The sequence below is a fragment of the Nesoenas mayeri genome (assembly GCF_963082525.1).
Source record: "Nesoenas mayeri genome assembly, chromosome: 2".
Classification (NCBI taxonomy): domain Eukaryota; kingdom Metazoa; phylum Chordata; class Aves; order Columbiformes; family Columbidae; genus Nesoenas; species Nesoenas mayeri.
This window is the reverse complement of record NC_137543.1, coordinates 148,931,188-148,954,693: the sequence shown is the minus strand read 5'-3', so window position 1 is coordinate 148,954,693 and position 23,506 is coordinate 148,931,188. Positions and strand designations below refer to the sequence as shown.

At 42.6% G+C, this 23,506-nt stretch overlaps 1 protein-coding gene across 3 annotated transcripts in view; it reads left to right on the top strand.

The window, feature by feature from the left end:
* Window positions 1–310: 310 nt before the first annotated feature.
* NRP1 (neuropilin 1) overlaps window positions 311–23,506 on the top strand; it is a gene marked incomplete at its 3' end in the record, with an annotated part of 111,187 nt that continues 87,991 nt past the window's right edge. For all 3 annotated transcript variants that reach the window (XM_080340207.1, XM_080340205.1, XM_080340206.1), the window contains exons 1-2: window positions 311–1,082; window positions 4,378–4,552. In XM_080340207.1, the coding sequence (XP_080196333.1) occupies window positions 1,016–1,082; window positions 4,378–4,552 (242 nt within the window). In that variant the 5' untranslated portion in view covers window positions 311–1,015. The remainder of the gene's footprint in view (window positions 1,083–4,377; window positions 4,553–23,506) is intronic.

Sequence of the window (23,506 nt, the reverse complement as noted above, 5' to 3'; positions counted from 1 at the left end):
GGGGGACGGCGGTGCGCAGGTGAGTGCCTCCGCCTGGATCGGCTCTACCTGCCCTGGCGGGGGAGGCCGCCTCCCGTCCCCCCTTTCCTCCTCTGCGTCCCCCCGAGCCAGCCCCCTCCCCGGCTGGGTGTCAGGGCTAGGGCTTGCCGTGTTTGTTTGTTGGTTCTTCCGCGCTGCCGATGTCTTGGGGGGCTGAGAAGGAGGAGGAGGAGGAGGGCGGGGAGGGGGAGGGGTCTGAGGCTTGGGAGACGGCGGCTCCTCGGCCTCTCTTATTGCCGCTGAGTTGCGCTCCTCTTCCTCAGGCTGCGAGCAGGAGCCGCCCGGGCGCTTCTCCCTTCCCCAACCGGCCGGGAGTCCCTGCGGCGGTAGCGCGCTCGCTCGCCTCCCACCGGGGCAGGTGAGTGCAGGACGCCGGGCACCGCCGCCCCGGCCGGGCAGAACCGCCGGGCATCGCCGCTCCGGCTGGGCACCGCCGGGCACTGCCGGTCCCGCGGGAGCCGCGGCCGCCGGAGAGCGGGGCAGGCGAGGGGGACGCAGTTTGCCAAACTCCAGCTCCCGGCTGATCCCCGCTTACGGCTGCTTTCCCTTCCTTCTCTCCGCAGAGCACTCCCGCCTCGTCTCCCGGAGCCCGCCCCGGCAGAGCGCTCCCAAGGTGCCAGCAGCCGCGAGGATTTTTGTCTTGTCTTGTTTGTGTGTTTGTTGTCTTTTTTTTTGTTTGTTTTTCCCTCGTTTTCATTTGGCTTTGTAGTCTCGCTGGGAATGGCAGGGGCAGTAACGCCTGGAGAAGGAACAAGTGTGGGGAAAGGGAGAGGGAGCCGGAGCTAAATGACAGGATGCGGGCGAGTTGAGACACAGAAAGAAGCCAGCCTCCCTCTGCCCCCGGGACTGCCCTTGCGGACCGCTCTTTCTGCTCCTGACTCCGGCTCTCGGATTTAAGACCTACGAAGAGTTGTACGCAGAGGGCTGCTGTTTTTGTTTTTGTTTTTTCCTCCTTTCCCTGCTCTCGGAAGGGAAAATGGATTGGGGACTTCTCCTGCACTGTGCAGCCCTCACCTTCACCCTCGCCAGAGCTCTGCGAAGCGGTAAGTGTCACGGGGGACGTCGGGTCTCAGCCCGGGCAGGCGCTGCGGAGTTGGGCTCTGGGGCTGCCGGGGCGGGAGGCGGGCGGGCGGTGGGGCCACTACCGACCTCAGCCCGGCTGAAGGGAACTTTGTGCCGGAGGAGGGAGGCGGCGCGGTCCGCGCCCGGAGACCGTCCGCTGTGGCACGGCCCTCCGACGTTATTTTCCGCTCTTTTGGGTTGTTGTGTAAAGTAGGCTGCTCGTTCTCACTAGATCGGGACAGCCAATTATCTTAATAATGTTTCCTCCCATAGGCAATTAAATAAGTCTCGCTTTCGATATCTGAAAGATAATGAACACTTTGAAGGGAAGGCTCCCTCTCCCCCTTTTATTTTTCCAAAGCATAAGATTTCAGATCATCGTGCCTTTTACTAGCGGTGTGTGTACCTGCAGGTAGTCCTCAGACGGAGAGGTCTCTCACTAGACTACCCTTTTCCCAAGTCTGCAGTTTACGTGCAACTTGCACAGTGCCAAGAGAGAAGCTGAGCTTCTCTGGTAATGCTCAAGACTCCCTTCCAAGAGAGAAATCCCGTAACAAATGACTGATGTAGCTAGCGTACTATCAGGCAGCCCTTGAAAACGCAACTAATTAAAAGCAGCGTGCTCCTCCTTCCCCGAACAATGCCAGAGCACCGGGAATATTTCACTGCATGATGCGTTTTTAAAGACGGTCTAATTGTGGGACCGCTTGACGTTTAGCTCTCACATATAAAACAGCTCGTGTGAGTTTGCGTTTCCCGGCAAATCCTGAGCAATTATTATTAACTAATTATCAAATATTTACTTTTGCCTGACTGGGTTTTCAATCAAAGTAATTAAAAGAAGAGAGCACCCTCCACTTACGCTGGTATATTGTTTTAATAAGGGACTGCAAGTGGAGTGTTATGGAAGAGAGAGTAATAAAATCGTGTGTTTTATGATGGAAGTTAATCTCTTTCCCAATATGTTTTGAGGAGGCTGCTTAATTTAATCAGGACGAGCTGCCTCCTCCAGTGCTGTGGCATAGGAGTGAAGGTGGTAGAGGTGTGTGCCAAGCCCAGCTTGGGGTTGCTCCCAGAGGTGCACTTTGTGCACCCCTAGCCCAGGTGAGGGATGTGGGCAGCCACCTCCCTAAATCCCAGGCAAATCAGGACTTCTCCTAGGCCTGCACCCTCTGAGGGGTGGGAGAGGCCACCCAGGGCTCTTGTTGATCATTTCTCTCCATTGAAAGAAGGAGAATAGGGTGGGTTGCTGGGCAGAAGCCTCCACCATGAGCAGTCAATGTGGTGGCCCTGCCAGAGTCACCAAGGCCATTAACCTCTTCTGTAACCTGGCAGACTTACTAATGTTGCCTTCACCTACATGTAGTACTAGTGTCTGCTAAATTAATTCATTAACCTTATTTAGAACTAATGGTCCAAAGTCATTAGAAACTGCTCTTCTTAATCAAGTGTGAGAGAGATTGCACAGAGCCAGGGAGTCTAGCAGACCGCATTATCTTATTACACTGTCACTTTCCCAGAAGTCACAGATTAAGGAGCAGTGGTGGTAGTGAGTCCACCTCAGCATCCCCTGAAGTGACTCTGTCAAGTGACTAGAAGCAGCACTGCTTTATTTCAGGCATTTAACAGATGCCAGACTCTGCCATGTTGTTTGTAGGGCTGGAGTGGGCTTAATGAGACAGGATCACTTTCCGAGTGTGCTTACACAGGGAGGAAAATGCAAGATTCCCTGAGAGCCCCAGACAGCGGATTAGCAAGATCACCAGTGACAGCTTTTGAGCTTTGAGCTGCAATGCCTTTTGTTCTGGTCAGGGGAAACAGCCTGTTTTGCAAAGGCAAAGCAGAAATAAATAAAAGATAGTCTTTCCCCGCAACATGCTTAGCAATATCTGGGCTCTGATCATATAGCTGAGTACATATCATCCCTTTTCCTCCTAATTTATGGCAAATAATTTCTATGAAGAGTGTAGCTTTATGCATTTTTGATGGGCGCTTCGTCATTCATTTCCATTTGACCTGTTTTTCCTACAATAAAATCCCATGCATTTATAAATTCGTGCTGAGAGAGAGAAATGCCATTTTGCTTTCACAGGGAATGTATTAGAAACAGCACTGCAGCCTGTGTGTACCATTATTGGGACACAGTGATAGATAGTCTTGCTCTTTAGTGTGGGCATTCTTCCTGTCTGTACATTACTGTCATATTTTATTATTCAAAATTAAACAGTCAGTGTGTGAAGAAAGTTTTTTTGTTTTTTGTTTTTTTTTTTCTCAATGAGGGTCTATAGAAAGAAGTCCATAGTAGTAAAAAAGTGATAAACCTGCACTGGACAGTGAAGTGAGTTACTATGTAGGTTGGATTTCTTATCCCTGTAAACTTTTCCTATGAACCTTAAAATGCAACCCTGAGAATGCTGAGCAAGATGCAACATACCACATTTCATTATCACACTTGATGATTTTGAAACTTTTGCAACTATTTTGCCCTTCAAAATAAATCTTTGTTGTTCTTGGGGGAGGAAGGAAGGGATGGAGGGAAGAGGAAAGGATGTTGTTCTGCTCCATTACTTTGATGCAGTCTCCAAGCATGAACAAACTTCCTTGAAGGAATAAATAGTGGATGGTTTCTGCTTCACTGAAACCACTTTGTTCTCTGCTAGCCTGGGTTTGAAGAGCACAGATAGTTTCAACCTGCCTAGATTTATGGTCTGATAAAGGGAGGGTCTGCTGTGAATGCGCTTGGATCCTCCAAGACAATCCCAGTGGTCAGTGACACAGACCAGGCTTATCCCGTAGCTGGGCAGGGGGTCAAATGGCATCCTTTTAGCCCTTCTCCCAGCTTTCCTTAAAACTTCATGCTTAAGAAGATTACACTTTTTGGAGACAATTGTATCTCTAACACCTTTCTGAGCCAACATTAATGCTCTTGTTTTAACACTGTAAGAGGCACTGTTTGTTCGGGGTGTGGGGGGGAGCTTTTTAAATGCATACTGTTTAGAAATGAGGTATGCTCTGCTACCTGCTGCCTCCTCAGCTGCTGGACTTAAGAATGGGCATGGAGAGGCAGGCATCTTCAGTAAAATGCAGCAGAGACACCGTTGGGTTAAAGGCATGAGGATGCAGCAAAAGTTTGTTTGAAGAAGGCTTCAACCCGCCCCCTTCCCCCCCCCCGCCCCCAGCATTCCCACGGCGGTCGGCTGCTTTGCTGCTGCGGGCTGAAATTGGGAGCTTGCCGGGGGGAACTGAAAAAAGCCAATCGGTTTGTTTCCCTTGCAGATAAGTGCGGCGACACCATCAAAATTGTAAACCCCGGGTACCTCACCTCTCCCGGCTATCCCCAGTCCTACCACCCCAGCCAAAAGTGCGAGTGGCTGATTCAGGCCCCCGAGCCATACCAGCGCATCATGATCAACTTCAACCCCCACTTCGACCTGGAGGACCGCGACTGCAAGTAAGTGTGGCCGCGCTGCGGAGCGACACGGCGCCACCTGCCGGCGCGCTGCTGCCGCCACCGAGCTGGGCTCCGCGCTGGGCTCCGCGCCCGGCTCCGCGCTCGGCTCCGCGCTGGGCTCCGCGCTCGCCGCCGGTTCCTGCCGCTACCGAAGGCCTGTGGGCGGTGTTTGCTGCGGCAAGGTGCAGGAAGTGCTCGGTTGAGCATCCTTCGAGGCGGAATTCAAAAAAGATTTTTGCAACTTTCTGAGCTTTATAAAGTATGTTTGAGTTGGGGCTGCCTGATGGGAGAGGCCAGCGGAGGATGGTGATGATGCGCTTTCTGGGAGTGTGATTAGGGTGAGGCACCGTTCTGTGTTTGTTGGCCTCCTTGCTCTCTAAGAGATTTTAAAAATAGTTTCCTTTCGGTTTGTTTCCCCACAGCTACAAACGGCCTATGGCAGAAAGGCAATTTATAAATTGCCAGATCTTCTTAATGCAGAGTTAGTCTGGCATTTACTCTCATCCATTAAGGTGCAGTGGGCTGCAGGCCTGATAGTCATATTTTCCCCTTTCTCCCTTTGCTGCTGATTTATAACCAGTAGCATTTCCTTCTCCTCCTCCTGCTCTACTGTAGTGCCCTGTGAGGAGGAGGGGGACAGCCGAGGCTCCTGTTGCTCCCTGTGCTTGCACGCCCTTCAACCATCTATTTCCAAGAGTGAGGAGTCAGAGTCTCACAGAAGCTGTTCCCCACTTTTCTCCAAATCTGTAAAGCACAGAGCTTGCACAAGACAACACATGGTCAGATCATCCCCTTCTTCAACATGCTCTCTAAATTCAGCCTACTTGTTTCACGAAGAAAATATTTTAGTGATTCATTCTTTTAAAATTTCTTGAGTATCATGGTTTTTTCATCCCCTTCTGACAACTGCAAGAGAGAGTTATTGTTCATTAATGCTACCAGTCAAGGATTTATCTGCATGTCAGAAAGAGATTAAATTCAATAGCCATTGGTGTTTGGCATTTCATGGAAATATTCATGATTTTACAGGATTTGGTCCTGTAAAATGATGCTCAGCATCAACAGGAGTGGTTGTAACAGTCGTGGTGTTAGAATATTGGACTTAGAGAAAGAGAGCAACTGTACTTGAGCACTTAATTTTGACCATGCACTTCTTTGTTCCTGTCATTTAATAAATTGATTTCTTAGATCATGATTCTTGATTTTGCTTAAAATTAAGTTCTTTAATGATGTAGTGTGGTGCTTAGTTGCTTTTTTGTTGTTTGCTGTAATCTCTTACACATCAGCATTTCAGTACAATAGTTGAGCTATAACGCAGGAAAACCCTGTGCTCATAAAACTAAACTGTCTCTTTGTTAAAATGAGTTTTTACCGTAGTGTTGGAGCTGCAGCTCATATTCACACCATATGTTCACACGCTGAGTTCCCATTCTTTAATTTTTAATTTGTTATGCTCAGGCAATGATTCACTTCCCTGTGTCTTCCTGGTACAGGTTTTGCTTTCATTCTGTGGGGCATTTCTGATGCCTTAAAATATTTGTCTGTCTCTCTTTGTCTCTTAGATAGAGATTAGGAAATTAAGTCTTTCATTGTCAAATTTCATATCTTTCGTTGTCAAATCCTTTTTGTTCCTTGCTGGAATACAGGTTTTTCCAATGCTGCAAAACCAACACAGTCTTTGACAGCAGTAGAGTGGTGTACAGCATACAATTATTTAAAGAACAAGCGATCTTTGTGGCATAGTGTTGTGCTAAACAGTGCTAAACTGAGCTGAACAGGGTCCAGGGAAGGGATTGACTCCCTCCCTCCATTGCTCCCTTCTCAATATTCGTTGTCCACTCTCCCCTCTGCATTATTTCTTCCTCTGAACGAGGGCCCAGTGCAGTAATGAGATGTTAGTGGGTGGAAGGAAGTCTCTAAACAGGGTTGTTTGCATTGTCTTTGCAGTGTGCAATGGTGATGACTTTACTGTTATTTGGTCTATGTTGAAATGCTAGTTTTCTAGGCTGTGCTAAATCACTCATCTGCTACTTCACTTACATTTAAAGCTGCTCTTTTTAACTTGAGAGGGATTGTATTTGTGCCAAAAAACTTAGGACCAGAATAACAGAAAATGATTTCAGCAACAGGAATTTGTCAACAATCTCTGTGGTTTGAAATTTCAGTGTCTACTTACAAAATTCACATTCCTTGTACCAAATATTGGGTACAGCAGGAGATTAATGCAATAAAACATATCACAAGATTTTTTGGTTTCACAGCTAAGTACATTTTGATTTCATAATATACTTAGTTTATTAGCAACTCAGTCTGCAATCTAGAAATGTGCAATTTAGGTTACACTCTAGTTTATTGAAAGGTTTAGCACTGGAAATTAATAAACACTTAAATATGAAATGCAGATAGAAAATGAGAGATAGGGGAATTCATGTCTGGGAACAAAAAATACCCCGTACAATTACAGTAGACTGGAGGAGAAGATTAGTTTGCTGGCCTAGCTCCCAAAATCCTCTTTATAATGCTGTTCATTGCATCTTAGACTTTAGTGAGCATTGAAAACAACTTTAATAACAAGGACCCCTGAGCCCAGGGAGGGAAATTATGTGACTTTGGAAAGGTTATCTTCTTGTTCTGTAGTGCCAACAAGAAAATCAAGAGACTTTACATAACTTTAAAAAAAATATTACTTTATATAGAGGGCTAGATGCATCGAAATGTAAAACTGGTGAAAGGTTGATTCTCTGAGGAGAATCAAAACCAGCAAATCTGAGTATTAGCTGTACTGAAGCTGTTCCCAGTTAGTCTCTTTGTATGTTAGTGTTTGGAATTCCTTTTAAAAATACGCCCTTGATTTACCTACTTATTATGCTATGCTTTAATGAGTAAGTACTTCTCAAATGACGCCTAATAAAATTAATATATGTATGATTTTCTGACAATCTGAACTGTTTGAGGTGTTTTAAATTTCAAGCAAACACGGTAAAAATTCCTGTTTCTCTGGAAGCATTCCAAAAGACTCAGCTTTCACAGTTTTGAAGAATAAAGATACGCAAATAATTAAAAATATGTTCACACAAGCTAGATTCATCTAATAAAAAATCTTCTAGCCAAAACTACTGAACCAGCACAATGGAAATACTGGGCCTCAACTGGAAGTATACAATCATGTCAACCACAGATTGTTATCACGGACATACATAATGAAAAAACACACAGTCTCTTTTTAACTTTTAACTTTAATGAGTGTTATGCCTCCTCTTCAGGAGGCCAAGAAACAGGAATTATGGTTGCACTTTAAGGGAAAAGTAATTTCTGTTTGCCATTTTGCCTTTTCTCAAGCAAGCCCAGATAACAGCCATGCATTTTTGGAGTCAGGAACATGGTTAAAATGAATAGAAGAGACAAAACATATGGCTACACATTACTTAAAATGCCCCAGTGTTTGTTGCATGTGGTAAATGCTTTTCAGCACTTAGTGCAAGCTGTACAAGTCTCGTGTTGCTGAAGTATCCTACTGTGTAAATGTAGACATCTTGAATATAGTAAAACTTTATACTTATATAATAAACAAGAATGTCACTGATACAGTACCTTGAATTTATGGAACTTTTCCGGTTTCCCAGCAATGCACACTATCAGCATGATAATTTATAATGGTTTGTGACAAATGTTGCTGAGCAAAGAGGTGTGTGGTTACATTCAGATCAGATGTCATTATCTAGGGAGCAATAAAAATTTCACAGACACTAGGTTAAAAACATTAAGAAAATAAATGTGAAGCTTCAGAAGAAAAGGGCTTAAGAAAGGTGGAGGGTTGGATAGAGAAAGCCCAATAGTGGTTTCCTTACTGACAAATTATTGACTTTGTCGCCAGACTTGACTGTATTGTTTTACAAGGTTTTCATAGATATACCACACAGGACAATTGTTTTATTGGCCGTCATTTATAGATATAGAAAGTAAATATCATACTTGCTTGACAATTATAGAATGTATACACATTGCGGTCAAATCACTTGGGATGGAAAAAAGCCCATTTTGGAAACATTCAATTTGTAGAAGGAGAGATGTCATATATAATTATTCTTTATATTGCATTTACCAGGGATTAGTTACACTGATGAGATTAGTGCTGTATAGAAATTGCAGTCAGTTATAGAGTACAGAGCACAAAATACCTATGTTTGTTTATATAGAAGAAAACAGCTCCTCCAGATCCTTGAGTATGGAAGAAAGCATAGCTATCCAGGCATACAGAGTGAAACTATAGTTCCACGGAACTCCTGCAGACCTTAATGAAGTTAGAAATTCATCCACCCATCCATTTTATTTCTAAATAATGTCAATGGATTTATGCTATAAATCTCTAGGCATAACAAACTGAGGCTGGTGAAATAAACAGGAGCAAGGCAAGCCACGGCTCAGGCTTTCTTCAGTTTCTGCAAAGTTTAAGCTTTCGTTTGCTTTTGTCTAAATCCTGATTCCTGTTCTTCCATGCAGCAAAGTCTGCTTTGTGCAGACTTTGTGTCTCGGGTTTGTCTCATGCAGAGGCTGTTTGAGTCCTTTGGGTTGAGCCGATGGGAGGCAGCGGAGCCCCGGATGGTGCTGAGCCAGTGTGGCAATGCAGTGGTGCACATCAGCTTCTGTGAAGGACATCTCTGGGCTGCCCATCAAGCCTTGCCTGTCAGAAGGGTCCTGTCAGTGGCTGCACATGACAGCTGCTTTCTGACTGCCCAGAGGGCTCACCAGCCCTGAACTGCTCCCACTAACGGATATCTCAGGTGTAATGGAGGGTCTAACCCTAATGCAGCCCCATTATCATTAAAAGCAATGGGAATTATGCCCTTCATTTCCACTGAGCTGTCTCCTGCAACTCTTTAAGGCTGTGAGGAAGGGTGCAGCACAGGCCTTGTAGAACTGGTTTATGACTATATCACTCACTCTGATGGCAGTTGTTAGTCAAAGCTTCCAAATTCCCTCTGCCACCGTTGAGCATGGCAGACAGGGAGCTGACTGCAGCTGGCAGCAGGAGGTAGGCAGCAGAGCTAGCGAAGGAGCAGACTCCTTCAGTCCTTCAGGGACCGTATTTGCCTGTGATTGAGCAGAGAAGTCTGAAGGAGCCAAGACCTCTGAACTTTCAAACAGAAATATGGTTTTAGTGGTCTGGCCCCACTTCTCTGAGCATCAGTATGGCGCTGTTAGCGATTTGCCTCACGATGAGGTATCCAAGCCTGGTGGGAACGTCTTCTCTTCACCTGATGAGGGCAACTGGAGGAGCACTTGTGCTCCCATGTTTGCTCTGATTTGAATTAACTAAATCACCCAGCCCACACACCTGGAGCCACCCCATGATGTGCTTCACCACAGGAGGCTGGCAGAGGCTCAAATGTCTCTGTCGAAGCCAGGCTCCAGGCAGCCATGAGCAGGACGTGGGGCCCAGCACCCACCCCCTGGGAAGGCCACACCTGAGCCCAAGGGGCAGCATCTCCACCCCCTTGTCTCCCTCAAAAATCTGTCTCTCAGAAGCTGTTTGGGGTTACTGAGACATTATTTGGGAGTACCAAAGGGTTGAGGGGGACCTTCCTTTATTCTGTCCCCAAAACAAGAAACAAATATATTTGGCATAGTTTTGGATGAGTTGTTGCTGTGGATTTTGGGGACAAGTGATATCACATGTTTCTGGGTGCACTTTAAAGGCATTCTCTACTTTATGTAAAGCACATGAAAGGCTGTCTCAGGGGTTGCATTGCCAGACTACAGACAGGCCTGCTGGCCACCTGTGCTTTTTGGTGCCCTCTGGAAGGCACCAGCAAACCGTGCCAAGGAGAGGCACAGCCCAAGGCCTGCGCAGGGCCAGGGAAGCGAAAAACACTTGTTGCAGTAGTCATGGAGCATGTTACCTCACAGAGACACACAAAAATAATACTTCTTAACTTAAAGGTTCTAGATCATCTAAGTATGTAGAAGCGTGTGCTCTTTGCTACAGGATTCAGCTTGTATTCGTACATGAGTATCAGATGCAGGTATCTAAAGATAATGCTGTTATTTTGTTGTGCTTCAGAGACTAAATAAGGGTTGAAAGAGGTTGGAAATTATATGGCTTTTCTGATTGCACAGTGTAATAAACCCACTCTTTTGTCGTTTATACAAGCAGTTTACTCTTGTGTAAGTCTCTATTGTCAAACTGTTTAACAATTCTTTCTTTTAGAGTAGTGGTTTGGGTTTGAGTTTTCTCAGGAAAAGGTATTAGGGGAAGTATGACCAAACTGCCTGGTCATAGCTAGAGAGTCTCTGCTTGCCTGCATTTGGGGCTGAGATGTTGGATACAGAGCCTGGTTTTTCGGTCTATGTGTATGGCTATATTCACTGGCACAGCAGAGTTTTGACTTGGGTTTCTATAAAGTAGCACATTAAAATTGTAGTAATAACAATAATATGCAGGTGTTTCTATTAATCCACATAATTAAGACAGGAAATAAAATTGAGGGTCAAATATGGATTCCCATAAGCCTAATCCTTCATCTTTTCTGTGGACAGAGATGGACAAATACAAAACAGAGGGCTGAGTCCTTTCTAAATTGAAACCCAGAGTTGTTGGCATTAGTCCCATGAAACACTCAATACGTTTTCAGTCAACCCCATCCTGCTCTCGTCTCTCTTCTCCTTTGCTAATGTAATTAAAAAAAAAAACTACGTGTTGCTGAAAATTAGTTTCTTAATTATAGCTTATTGCAAGCTATAACATTGAATCATAATTTGATAATTATGACATAGATTTTTATACAGCTGATATAAAACCAAATTCAATTATTTTATTTTACAATATTTCCAAATAATGAAATTATATCTGAAAACAGGATATACGTGCACTCACATATATATGTCTAGATTTATGTATCACATAGAACTAGTTGGATATAGGCATATATCCATATGGTGGATATACACCATATAGCCACCATACACACACCTCTTTAAGACTGCATACATACACACATTTATGCGTATAGTATAGATTTCTTAGTTTATGTAGAAGTTCCTAAAGCAAATCTGCTAATTAAAGCGCTAATACCCATCTTAAGGCTGATAATTAGGTATAAAAAGAAAAAGAGACAGGATTAGTGTTCAGATCATGTTCCAAATGCCTCTTAATTGGGTGTTTGTAATCAATCCTGATTGCAAGAGGCAGTGGTTTGGCAGAATAAAGAATGAAAAAGGCTTAGCCCTACCATTTTCCTGTTAGTTCACTTGACTGTAGTATTTAGGTCAGGATCCAGTGTCAGACAAGGTAATTTTGTCAGCCTTAGCGATCCTCATAAAACATCTAAAAATCTTTTCTAATGATAGTTTTTCAAGCTAAAAACTCTCTCAAGCTGAAGAGTTATTTTTATCCAGAATCTTAAAAAGTGTTTTCAAGTGAACCACAGAAAACACTTTGTTCTCCTGGCTGCCATCCACCACTGACTTCTGAAATCAGGTCCGAGTTCACTGTGGGTCTTTCATTGCATTGACCTTGGCACTTTTCTCACCAAGCCACAGTTTTCCATCACAAAACCACACAGCTTGGTATAATGATTATTTCTTTATCCCAAGTAACCAAACTATTCTTTAAACATGGTGACAGATTTCCCTCCTCACTGTGGGAAGCAAGCACCTGGCCATTTCCAAATAGAGTTTTAATGAACTTCCTGAAAAATATTTGAGAGACGTTTAATAAGTCACCTGCCAACTTTTTAGGAGCATAGGTCATTTGCTTTTCTGTAGGAATTCACAAAAATGTGAGAATAACCCCCTTCCCAAGTCCTAAACTTCCATGGAGGAAATTGATTTTCATGGGTAGTATTGATGGTTTTTAAAAACGTAACCTCAGAAAATCAAATTTCTAATTTTTTCTCACAGATAAGGTACTATGAAACTCTGTGATCCACAAAGCTCGTTGTGGACTGTGTGAGCTCTTTAATAATAAATTTAAACAGAAAAGGATTGTGCATATTTAGACTCATCTTGCATGTTAATAGCATTACAAGTATTTTACGTAATGCTATAAAATGAAGAATTTAAATGGCTCAAAAGGACCATTGAGAAAATATCTCTGTATGTGGAAGAGACACCCATTTGACGTGGTGATTTCTTCCAGAAGAAACTATGCACATCCCAGAAGCACAATAACCAGCTGTTGCACAGGAGAATCTGGACTGTTGTCTGCTGCCTTCCACACTGGTGCAGAGCTGCAGTGGTCTCCCCTAAATACAGATGGGCTGAGCCTCACACTGAACAAGAGCCAGGTTTAATCCCTTCCTCACCCTCCCAGCAGCTTGGGCTCCGCTGCACATTTGTGCTGCAGGCTGCTCTGTGCCCCCATGGGAAGACACAGCCCGTCAGAGCTGTGGGGTGGGAATGGGGCTGGAGCCCCACTGTGGGGGAACACACACTGTCCTCCCCATTCAGCCCTGTGCTGTGGCCATGCCCATGCTCCCATGCTCTGCTGCTTTTCATGTCAGAAAAGAAGATAGTTAGAACTTCTTCTTAAATTGGAAGTTCGTAACCTAGAGAAAAATAGACGTCTGTTCACACCCATGTGATTATTCTGTCTCAAGCTTTGAGAAATGCTCCCTCACAGCCAAAGTTTTGCTCATCTTATTCACATAAACAGTCACACTGAAGTCAATTAAAACAACAGACTCACTCGCGCAGGGCTAATAGGTAGGAGATACATTCATGGCAACACAGAAATTAATAGTTACTTTTTATAACAATGGATTTCAGATGCTTGCAGAGTAATTTACAATACAGTAGAAAATTCATCTCCGCTCTTTTTTATCCCCTCAATTCATAAATCACCATAAATAAGTCATCATTTCTTGTCCACAATCTTAGCTCATAATAGTGAAGGTTTGGACAAGTTGCTAAGTGCGTGGGCAAGAATCAAAGTTCGCCTTGTTGTAGGATCTTTTGCCAATCTGTCATTAAGCCAGACAACTTCTACCGACTTTCCTCTGATGTATTCATCTGTAACAAGGGAAGCAGATCAGCAGTATAGAAAAGCTTTAGCTTGATCACCATGCAGAGACGTAGAATACGCTGCCTATTTCCATAGCGATCACTCCACTTTGCCAGATACAAAATGGGAGGCTTACATCCCTCATGCTAAAAACCCTTCTTAGAGGAAATCCTAGGCTGTCGCTACATTTGAGTAGCTTTAGTTAAGTCTGGAAAAATATGCAAAGGTAGCTCTTAAGTAAGAGCTCCTCTTTTCTGTTTCATAGCCATATCCATAATCTGTTTTAGAGACAGAGGCATAAGATGTATTAACACGGCAAGCATATGTTCTGATTGCTGAGTGGTTTTTGACATTCCCACAAAACCCCTGAGACTTTGTGTCACAATTCTATAAATTTTATCTATTTGTATATTCATATCTGGGCTTAAATCCCAAACTTCTTTATATGCATTTACAGCAGACAATTTAGGTTCATCTCCTTGAATTTCAGATGGCAAGCAGTTAAAGCAGGTACACATTTTAAACTATATAATCTAACGTTAATTCTCATGCATTTCAAAAGTTTTCTGTTGTGCTTCAACAGCACGTATACTATCTATGTAGGTATATAAAATAGATACATGACTACAGTGAGCTGCAAAGCAAGTGAAGACAGCTCCACTGATACCAATAGTGTCGCACCTGCTAATAGCTTGAACACAAAATACCATACGCATATCATATTAAGTTCCTTACTGGTTTCCATTTTCATTTATCCTCCACAGCTATGCTAGATGATGGCCTTCAAACAGCATAATAGCCTTCTTTATCTCATTTCTCTGACATCATTTTCAAGTTCCTTATTACTGTTGAACAGTGTAGCTAATAGTGCCCAAATTGCTTCTCATTCTTCCCATCATACCATGCCATTATTCAAGAAAGCAGTGCTCTTCAGCCTTTTCCACACAAATAGCTCTCCCCCAAACTAAACTTAAAACTCACTACCAAGAGCCAATCTCACATTTCCCAGGCAATTAAGCTCCTTCTACTGGCTATTCCATTTTTACTTTGCACATTTTTACACTTTTTAATTAACCATACCTATGTACTCCTTGAGACTTAAACGTTTGTCTTCTAAAGCCTAGTCTTCATACACTGTTTTTTGTACCAGTTTAATGATTTCAATTAAGGTTTTGTTTGTGTATAGTTAAAACAATTCAGCACACACTGGGGGATACATGTGTTCTGGTATAAAGATGTCTTATGTCACTACTTTTGCAGAAATAAATGTTGCTAGTGTCAGCAGTTTGTAGCAGGGACTGTACGGTTTTATCTGTAACGATTTCTAAACTGATATAACTAAAGTGGCTGTAAAAGCAACGTATAGATCTACTTCTGTGTTACATAACTAGCCACAAATGCTAGTAGAGGCTTTTGGATGCTGTATTCACTAAATTTCTTAGCAAAATTAATTAGAGTGCAAGTTGCAAATGGAAATACAGACATATATATAGATATATGTGCATACTAGGGGCCTTTCTGACACATCCATTTTCTCCTAGCTTTTACTCTTTGAACAAAGGCTTAGGCAAAGTGTCTAAGATAAGCAGTTTCTCTGCCCACTGTAACTTGCTCTTTCCAGGGAGTTTTTTTTTAACTTGCCTCACTAGGCAGCTAGATAAATTACTGTGGTGTGACCTTCAAGTACCTCGCTTACTCCATGGAAATTGTCCATGTGCACCCTCTCACCCAGTGATATTCCATATGATGTGCAAGGTAGTTTATTCCTTTTCTTAGTTATTCCTTCCCCCCCCAACCCCCAATATTACAAAGTAAAAACATGTTCATAGGTGTAAACACAGTTCAGCTGATGCTCTGAAATCAAACTCTGAGTGATCTGAAAATAAACATCTGATCACTGGGTAACTTCTGCACGTCCCCATATGCTCAGCATAGAAAGGAAAATATATCCTTCCTTGCCACATCCCAGCTTCAGCTCTTTCTCCTCTGAAAGATAACAGATAATTTGATTTAAATATGTAAAGAAAGGAAACTGTTTTTCATGGGCCATGTTCTTAATTTGTCCAAAGATCATTCTACTGAAGTTAGTGGAACACCAGTGATTTATATCAGCTGAGAAGCTGACTCTACATTTCTACAGTTCCCTAGAAATTCTCGGAAGAAAGGCCAGTATTGTAGCTGAAACAACATTAACTCAGAGTGAAGTCAGTTAAGGTTTTGCCATTCATCAATATCAAACTTTAATACTCATGCAGAAAGGGTAGGAGCTTCTTAAAAGTAGATGAAATAAAGACCAAAGTCCTTCTGTCATGTGTACAAACCTTTCTTTCCACTCATAGCTTTAAAGGAGTACACAGGATTTGGTGCTAGGGTACTGTGGCTGTTTACAGTGCTAACGTCATGCTGCTTGATCATGGGCAAGTCAATCATCATCTTTGTGCCTCAGTTTTCTTAGAGAGAATATTATTTCTCTAGTTTGAAAATATCTGAGGATGCACTTATTAGTGTTTGTGAAGTCCTTAGAGATTGCTGGGTGGAAATGTAGTGCTGTATAGTTGTTATTTGCCATTGTTTTGTATTTGTTCATCTTCTAGTTGTGCATTTTTTTAATGATATACTGCTGTGTAAAAAGGCATGTGGCAGTCTTTTGACTTTCAGAAAGAAGTGTTATCCAAAGAAAAATAAAGAATAGGACCGTGTTCGCGAGAGACACATTATCCATGATGAGAAGAATCTGTAACACACACAGCACTAACTCAAAAATGAGCACCAAACAGCATCCAAATGCAAGCAATTTCAAATGTGTGCATGTTGCCAGTACAAAATCAGGCCATTCCACAAACACGGCGTCCCCCAGGAGCAGTGAACCTAGCAGCAGCAACGCTAATGGCTGTCTTCTCATGTGCAGCGAGGGAAAGCAGCACTTTAGAGCTGCCTTGGGCAGCTGTTAAGTTATTCGTTCCTAACTTACTTCTATAAAGCTGTTATAGGGTGTAAGCAGATGACACAAAGATTTTGGGCCTGCTTTGTCTGCTATGGGAGGAACATTCCCCATCCTTGCATATAGGGTAAAAGTTTGGCTTACTTTGAGTCAATGGCAAAATTTCTCCCCAGTCTCATTTGGACTAAATATTTTGGAATAAATATTTTAGGCTTCAGAAAAACCTTTTTTGAAGAGCACTTTTCTGATAGCAGTGAATCTCACAGAATTTTTCTCAGTGTAGACATTACTTTCAGTGTGTGTAGGTGAGCAGAGGCCCATGAGTTTTCAAATGCATTTGTATTGCTGAAACAATGATGAAATTAAAAAAAAAGATCTGTTGTTAAAGTACATGTAATGCATGAAGGACTGTGCTAGGTCATCTACCTTGTTTCTTAACCTCCTTTCAGAACATTTCAGGCAGTTTTGTGGTTTGCTTGTTCCACCTGATGCCCTGTCCTTCCCTATCTCCTCTCTATTAGTCATGAGAAAGCTCACACTCTCCTGAGTAAAACACAGTCATTTTCTCTTCCAATATTGTCTACTCCAAGTTGTGGACATCATAAGTCAGGCCTCGAAAATGTGTGAAACTTTATAAAAAATCCTCGTATCTCAAAAAGTCCCATTGATTTCTTTTTCATTTTCCATTTGGCATATTTTGGGGGATTTCTTCTGGGACAATAATAGCCAGAAAATTCCTCTGTCTTAAAGGAGAAGTTTGGCAATAACATGATATCAGCAGCTGATGCTTTAAAACCTGCTACTTGTGATAAAAATCATGAGAGCTGACAATGTTGATTCTTCCTGAAGTCCCAACTTCCTGATGCTGTTTCTGTTCTCAGTCACAGCCCTGAAACTCCCACTCACATGACAGAATTACAGAAGAAAAACAGAAACAAAAGGAAACAGAAATATCAATTTATGTTGTTTTAACTGCTTGGCTATATTTCTTCACACCTCACTGCATGATCGAAACTTTCAGAAATAAACTTTTTGTCCCAGAAAAACAAACAAACAGACAAACAAAACATAACACCTTTGAGTTTACCACCTTTTCCTCTGACTATACATAAAATAGCATTAGAACTCCTGTTGTTATTGAGGTTACATGTTAGTTTGGCTTTAAAGCCAACTTACACCAGTGAGAGGGGAGTTGTTTGAAAGCCATTAAACAGAAGGACATGACTCTTGGCTCAGGAAGACCCTGATCTGCAAATTGCTGGCATATTTGGGACAAAGATCACGCTGGTTGCTGCAAGATCTATACGCTGTCCCACTGCTGTCCCCTGGCAGGCATGTTGGAGATTAATGAGGTGGATTGATATGGGAAATCTTTCTTATGTCATGTTCTTTTATGTGTTGTGCAGGCTTATGTTTTAAGGCGATTGTTTCCTTTCAAATATTACACAAAAATACTGTACAAAACAGCTAACATTATTGACTTTACTCCACCTAACTATACCACGTTTATGTCTACATGTGTGTGTAGTGAAGTCAGTGAAGTAGTGACTGACTGCTTTGTATTTCCATTACAGTTTGGATCCTTCCCCGCTGCAGTTACAATAGCTGCAGTGGGTCTAATCTGATGTGCACATGCTGAGAAGTGGCTGTATAGCTCTAAACTCAGGAGCTGTTCTGAAGGACAAAACTAATTTTCAAAACATTTTTATAAACTCGAGGAAAATATAATGTCTTTACTCTGTTATTACTTTAAAATAATAATCCCAAACTGATGTGGAAGCTGTTACTCAGTGAGCACTGGCCCCTTGGAAGGTTTCAACTTGTCAAGTTTAGCCATTTTTTGAACGCACAGAGGAAGTCATTAAGGCACATCAGGCTGCTGATTGCTATTAAACTCTACGGAGAGTTCTGTGTAAAAATCAATGCTGTAACAGGGCTACAAGAATCTAAAAGGCAGGAAAAGCTTTTCTTTACCCTCTGGTAACTCAAAAATGGATTAATAGATTTTGTGAAACCTCCAAAAAATATCACCTATGAGCTAGGGGCCAAATGTAAACCTCTGTGACAAAATAATACAGCTCAGAAAGCCCTGAGCATGTGAAAATGGGATTGTAATGAAACTGTCACTACTGTAACCTCAACTGTGTGTTTTTGTGCTGGAGAAATCTCACATATCTGCACAAAAACGCATGCATGTGCTTATTTATTGTATCCCAAGGAACACCTTTTTTGATGTATCGCCACTAAGGACCTGTAGGGAAAATGCATTTTTAGTAAAGTATAATCTTATATAGCTTTTTCTGGAAAAGCACTACAAGAATTTTCCAGATGAGTGCAATCTCAGCATCAGTGAAAGTGTTACTTAGATGGCTGGTGGGTTTTGCTTGTGTGGGACTTGCACTGAAAAATGCAACACAGTTTGCTACCAGTTGAAGACTTTTGTAGAAAAAAATATTTGTCATGGGAAAAATGAGTTTAAATCGTATTAGGAAGTTTTATTGTATATATGTAGTATATAAACCAGGCAGAGTCCATTGTCTGGCTCTGAGGCCAATTGCCATGAAATGGCTTAAATTCAAATCATGCAGTTTTCCTTCCCCAGAAAGCAGAGTGGCAGCATTCAGTTCAATTCTTGGCATGAATTTCATTCAATTTTTGATGATAAAATGTTGAAACATATTTTTAATTTTATTATTTTTCTTTGAGTCTTATATGAAAATAAAATGTTATGAAGCTGTATTAAATTTGCTTCATTCTATCATAGGATCATTTGGGTTAGAAGGGATTTCAGGAAATCATCTCATCCAACTCACTACTCAGAGGAATTGCATTTCATATAATACAAAAGCTAAAATGAAGCAATCCATGTAAAACCAAATGTTTCCATAAAACGGAAAACCTAGCCAAGATGTTTCAAAACCTTTATTTTATGGCCTATCGCACCCTTTCTGCTCAAGTAAATGCTAGTTTCTCACCGCCACTCTTTGTTCATTTTAAAATTGTATGTTTAATTATTTTATTGAAAAAAAAGGTTCCCTTCTGGTTTTCCATTTTAAAATACATGGAAATATCATGTAGAATTGACCCACCTTAGGAGGGCTGAGGGGTAGGGCCTCAGTGCGTCCTTACGTAGTGGCTGCAGAGTGCCACTGGATCATCTTCCGCTGTCTCAGCTCAGCCCAAAAAAGACATATTTAGAGAAAGCATGAGGGTGAGCTGTGTCAGTACGAGAGCTCAGAGCAGGCAGGACTTAAGACCAAAAAAAACGCCTTTGATCCAGGCGGAGGTAAGTTTTGCCCAAAGCTCACCAAGGCTGCGGGTGTCTGACAGGTTCACTCTCTCCTGAGGAGCCACCACTGTGCATTCCCCTGAGCCCACAGCGAGGGCAGGTGGTCATGGCCACAACCAGCATGGCAAACCTCCCAGGGTATCCAGACCCAAGACTGAGGCCTGGAGAAAAGGATCAAAAATAGGCTTCTGTTAAGGACCGTATCAAGCAAAGAAAAAGCTCTTAACGAGTGATTTGGTAAAGCTTGTTTTAGTGTGTATGGTCTGGACTGGCTGTAGCAAGGGGGCAGATTGCGGATCGTTTCCTCAGCATAGCTCTGCGGATGGAGGTTCCTACACTCTCATTACAGCAGGGGAAAATCCACTTTTCTTGCATGGATAATTTGGAAGTTATGAATCAGCCTGTTGTTTTTATTTCAGTGGAGTACAGACAAGAGTTGTGTAAAATGAGGCTGCTGCCTGTCTGTCAGGCAGCTGTAGTTTTTTACCCTGCAGCCTCTTTTAATGTGCATTCTTGGCGAATTCTGAAGAGAAGCAGTCACAACTGTGCGCTCAGACGTTAGAGCAGATCTAGTCATTGAGCCAGGGACTTCACTTGTGCGTTGCCCTGTGTTTGACGCAGCCATTAAGCATCCTGACCCCGTCACCAGAAAACTGAATTGGTGTCTAAGTTAAAAGGCACTGTAAAAATATGCTCTTGAATCCTCTGGGTTTGAACAGAGATTAATATTTTCTTGCAGCATATCTACTTTTCCCAGGTGTTAAATAGATCATTTGCTGTCTGCTGGATTTTAGGGTTTTTTAAAGTAGGTGTCAAAGGCTATTCCAGCCTAACTCAATAGGGCCTTACGACATGAGAGACAGTTATGTGCAGAAAAATGCCCATCTCTCAAATAATTAGCAATTATCTGTCAAAAAAGCTTCTGAACTGACTACAGTAAGAAAAACACTTTTCATCTTCAGTAGTTTTGTCTCCCTTTTCTCCCTCCTCTTCACCTCCCTCCCCCCTTTCCCCTGGCATTTTTTGAACAGTCTTTGCCAAAGGAAACACTGATGAAAGTAACTTTCAGTGGCTGAGCAGTTCCCTCCGTCACCTCCTCCCTGTCCGCCCCCAAGATTGCAACAGACATCTGCCTTTGTACACACCATGAGCAGGGACATTTTATGGTCATTGTTTCTCCAAAATAAATAAAAGCAGCACAGACGATGTGAACTGACTGTAGACATCCCATTGCTAATAAGGGAGCTATGTTGGTAATTGCTAATAATGATGCAGTGTTTCGTCATGGGAACACTGTTCTAGCTGTAATGTGGATCTGGCCTGAATAAAGTGACACAGATGGTAGCATTATTGCATATTTCTTTGTCATGGAAGTTGAAATTTTACTGTGGGAAAAAAAAATATTCCTACATTTCCTTCCAGTTATTTCTTTAAGATAACAGCACTGGCATGCTTGATCTGTGAACTATGTCAATGCCACCTAAGGAACCTGAAGAAGAGGCTGCAAAGTGAGGAGAAGCAATTGTTTCCACTTAGCAAAGGAAGCACTTAGATGCCATTTGACAGAATTGCATTCGCCTCCCTTGGCAGGGATGACCCATTTTGATCACATGCAACAACCAAACAACAAACAGCCAATTTGCAGTAAATCAGACTTTAAACATCTCTGTGGCTGCTAACTGAAAGACTCGTTCTGGAGTCCTCTGTGGTGAACCAGAGCTCCCACATCTGTACCTCAGTTGTCCGGGAGTGCCTCATTGCATTTTTGCAGGCTGCAAACAGCGGGAACACAAGCTTTGTGGGCCAGCTCCTGGGTTGCAGCTTTCTTTGATGCGCACGAAGTACGTGCTCCTCTGGGAGTGCCCAACGTCCTCTGTGCTTGTGTGCACAACCCCTTCAGCACCCTGGCGAGCCAAACCCGGTGGAAGCACACACTGCTACTTTGGCCTGACTGCAACATTTCCTTTGAAAGGTGTTTGTAAAGCTGTGGCAACACGTCAAAGATAAGAGAGGCAGGAATCGGTTCTATTTGCCAAGTGCCTGCCTTTGTTGGCTCCGTCCACAAGAGCAGCTATCCTCATTTTTGAACTCTCCGAACTTGCTGCATATTCACCCACAAAAATCACTAGCTCACCCAGACCTAGAATGTCAGGGCCAGAGTTGTCCTTCCTGCAAGATGAGGTCACAGCATTAGATCAAAGTCATGCTGTGCCATTTTACACCACGTGGATGCAACAACCAGCCAAGTTTTAAGTCCTAAGCACAGGTGTCTAGTAACTGTCTGATGCGCATATGGAAGTTAAAGCCAGAAGCCAAACTTACAAGCTGAATTTAATATTTTTTCCCCAGCATTACACCATTCTCATGCACCCTTGTAGCTGCATTCTCAATTTAAATTTCAGAGGATTGCTCCTAAGGTCTAAAACTTTCCTGCTTGTCTTTCCTTTCACAATTTTCTCTCTTCATTTGGCAATTCAAAACTGAGCTTAATAATGCCTTTTTAAACAGTTGAGAAAGAGTGATCCACCAAAGAGGCTTCCCTCTGTCAAAAGAAGTGTTGCACAGTATCAATTACCACATGGAGGGAACATGCAGCAGAAAGCAGTGTTGGTTTGTGTGTAGGAATAAACTCAGTGTATTTACTGCAGAGTTGCCCTGTAGCTGGAAGCGCAAGGCATGAGCAGTAGTGGTAACCAAGTGTCATTTAGAAATTATTATGAGAAAAAAATCATGATAAAATGCAGAAAGAATACTTAATTTCGTGTAATTCTTCCTTCCAAAAGCTGGATTTCTCCACTAAACTGGATATCTGGGCATCTCCTGTGGCTTATGGGGAGAGAGCTACGTCCAGCAAAAATACATCCCACGTTAAGACTGATCACTAAGATGAATCAGTCTTTCAAGGTGCCTTTATGTCTATCTGCAAATGACCAAGTGATAACTAGCTCAGAGTGTCTCCCTGGGTTTTAGACAACCACTGTAAGGTGAAATAAATTCCACCCAAAGTCCTCAGAAATGGCTGCCCAAAGTGGACAGGAAAATTAACAGACTTAGATAGCTGCAGAAGCTCATTTCTGTCATGATAGACACAGAGACGACTGCCAGGGTTGGCACAGTATTGCCCATGTCAACAAGGTCAAAAAAATCTCGCAACTGTTTGAAAATCATTTGCCACGTCACAGGCTTAATGCACAGCAAGCGGTATAATTGGATTACAAGTGAGAATGGAAACAGAAAATGAGCACAAGACCTTTTATGTTCTGTTTATATAGAAGTTAATATTTTCTTCAAGAACTGAAACTGTTGTCTTAAAATATATCACATATTGATGTACTTACAGTGTACAACTGTTTGCCTGGACATTGTTACTGTTTGAGTCTCGCTGGGGCAGGCTGACAGACCTGTATTGATGGGTCTGTGGCACTCAGAATCACTCCTGCAGAGTACATGCACTGCAGGAGCACACTGGTGGGCAGTTAGAGATCTCCTGTAGCAAAGAAGATACTTGATAGGACATAAAGATATGAACAACATCTCTGAATTGAAAGGAAAACACCAGAGTGTAAGTGTACACAACACAGACTACCCCATTCAGCAAACGCAGTTCATTCATTTGAGCTTCCTCATTCTTCTCTCAGCACACACTCAGCCCTGTTTAACATATGCTTGAACCCCGCTTTATTGAGTGTAGCCAACAGGTGCTTACAATTAGGCACACGCTTA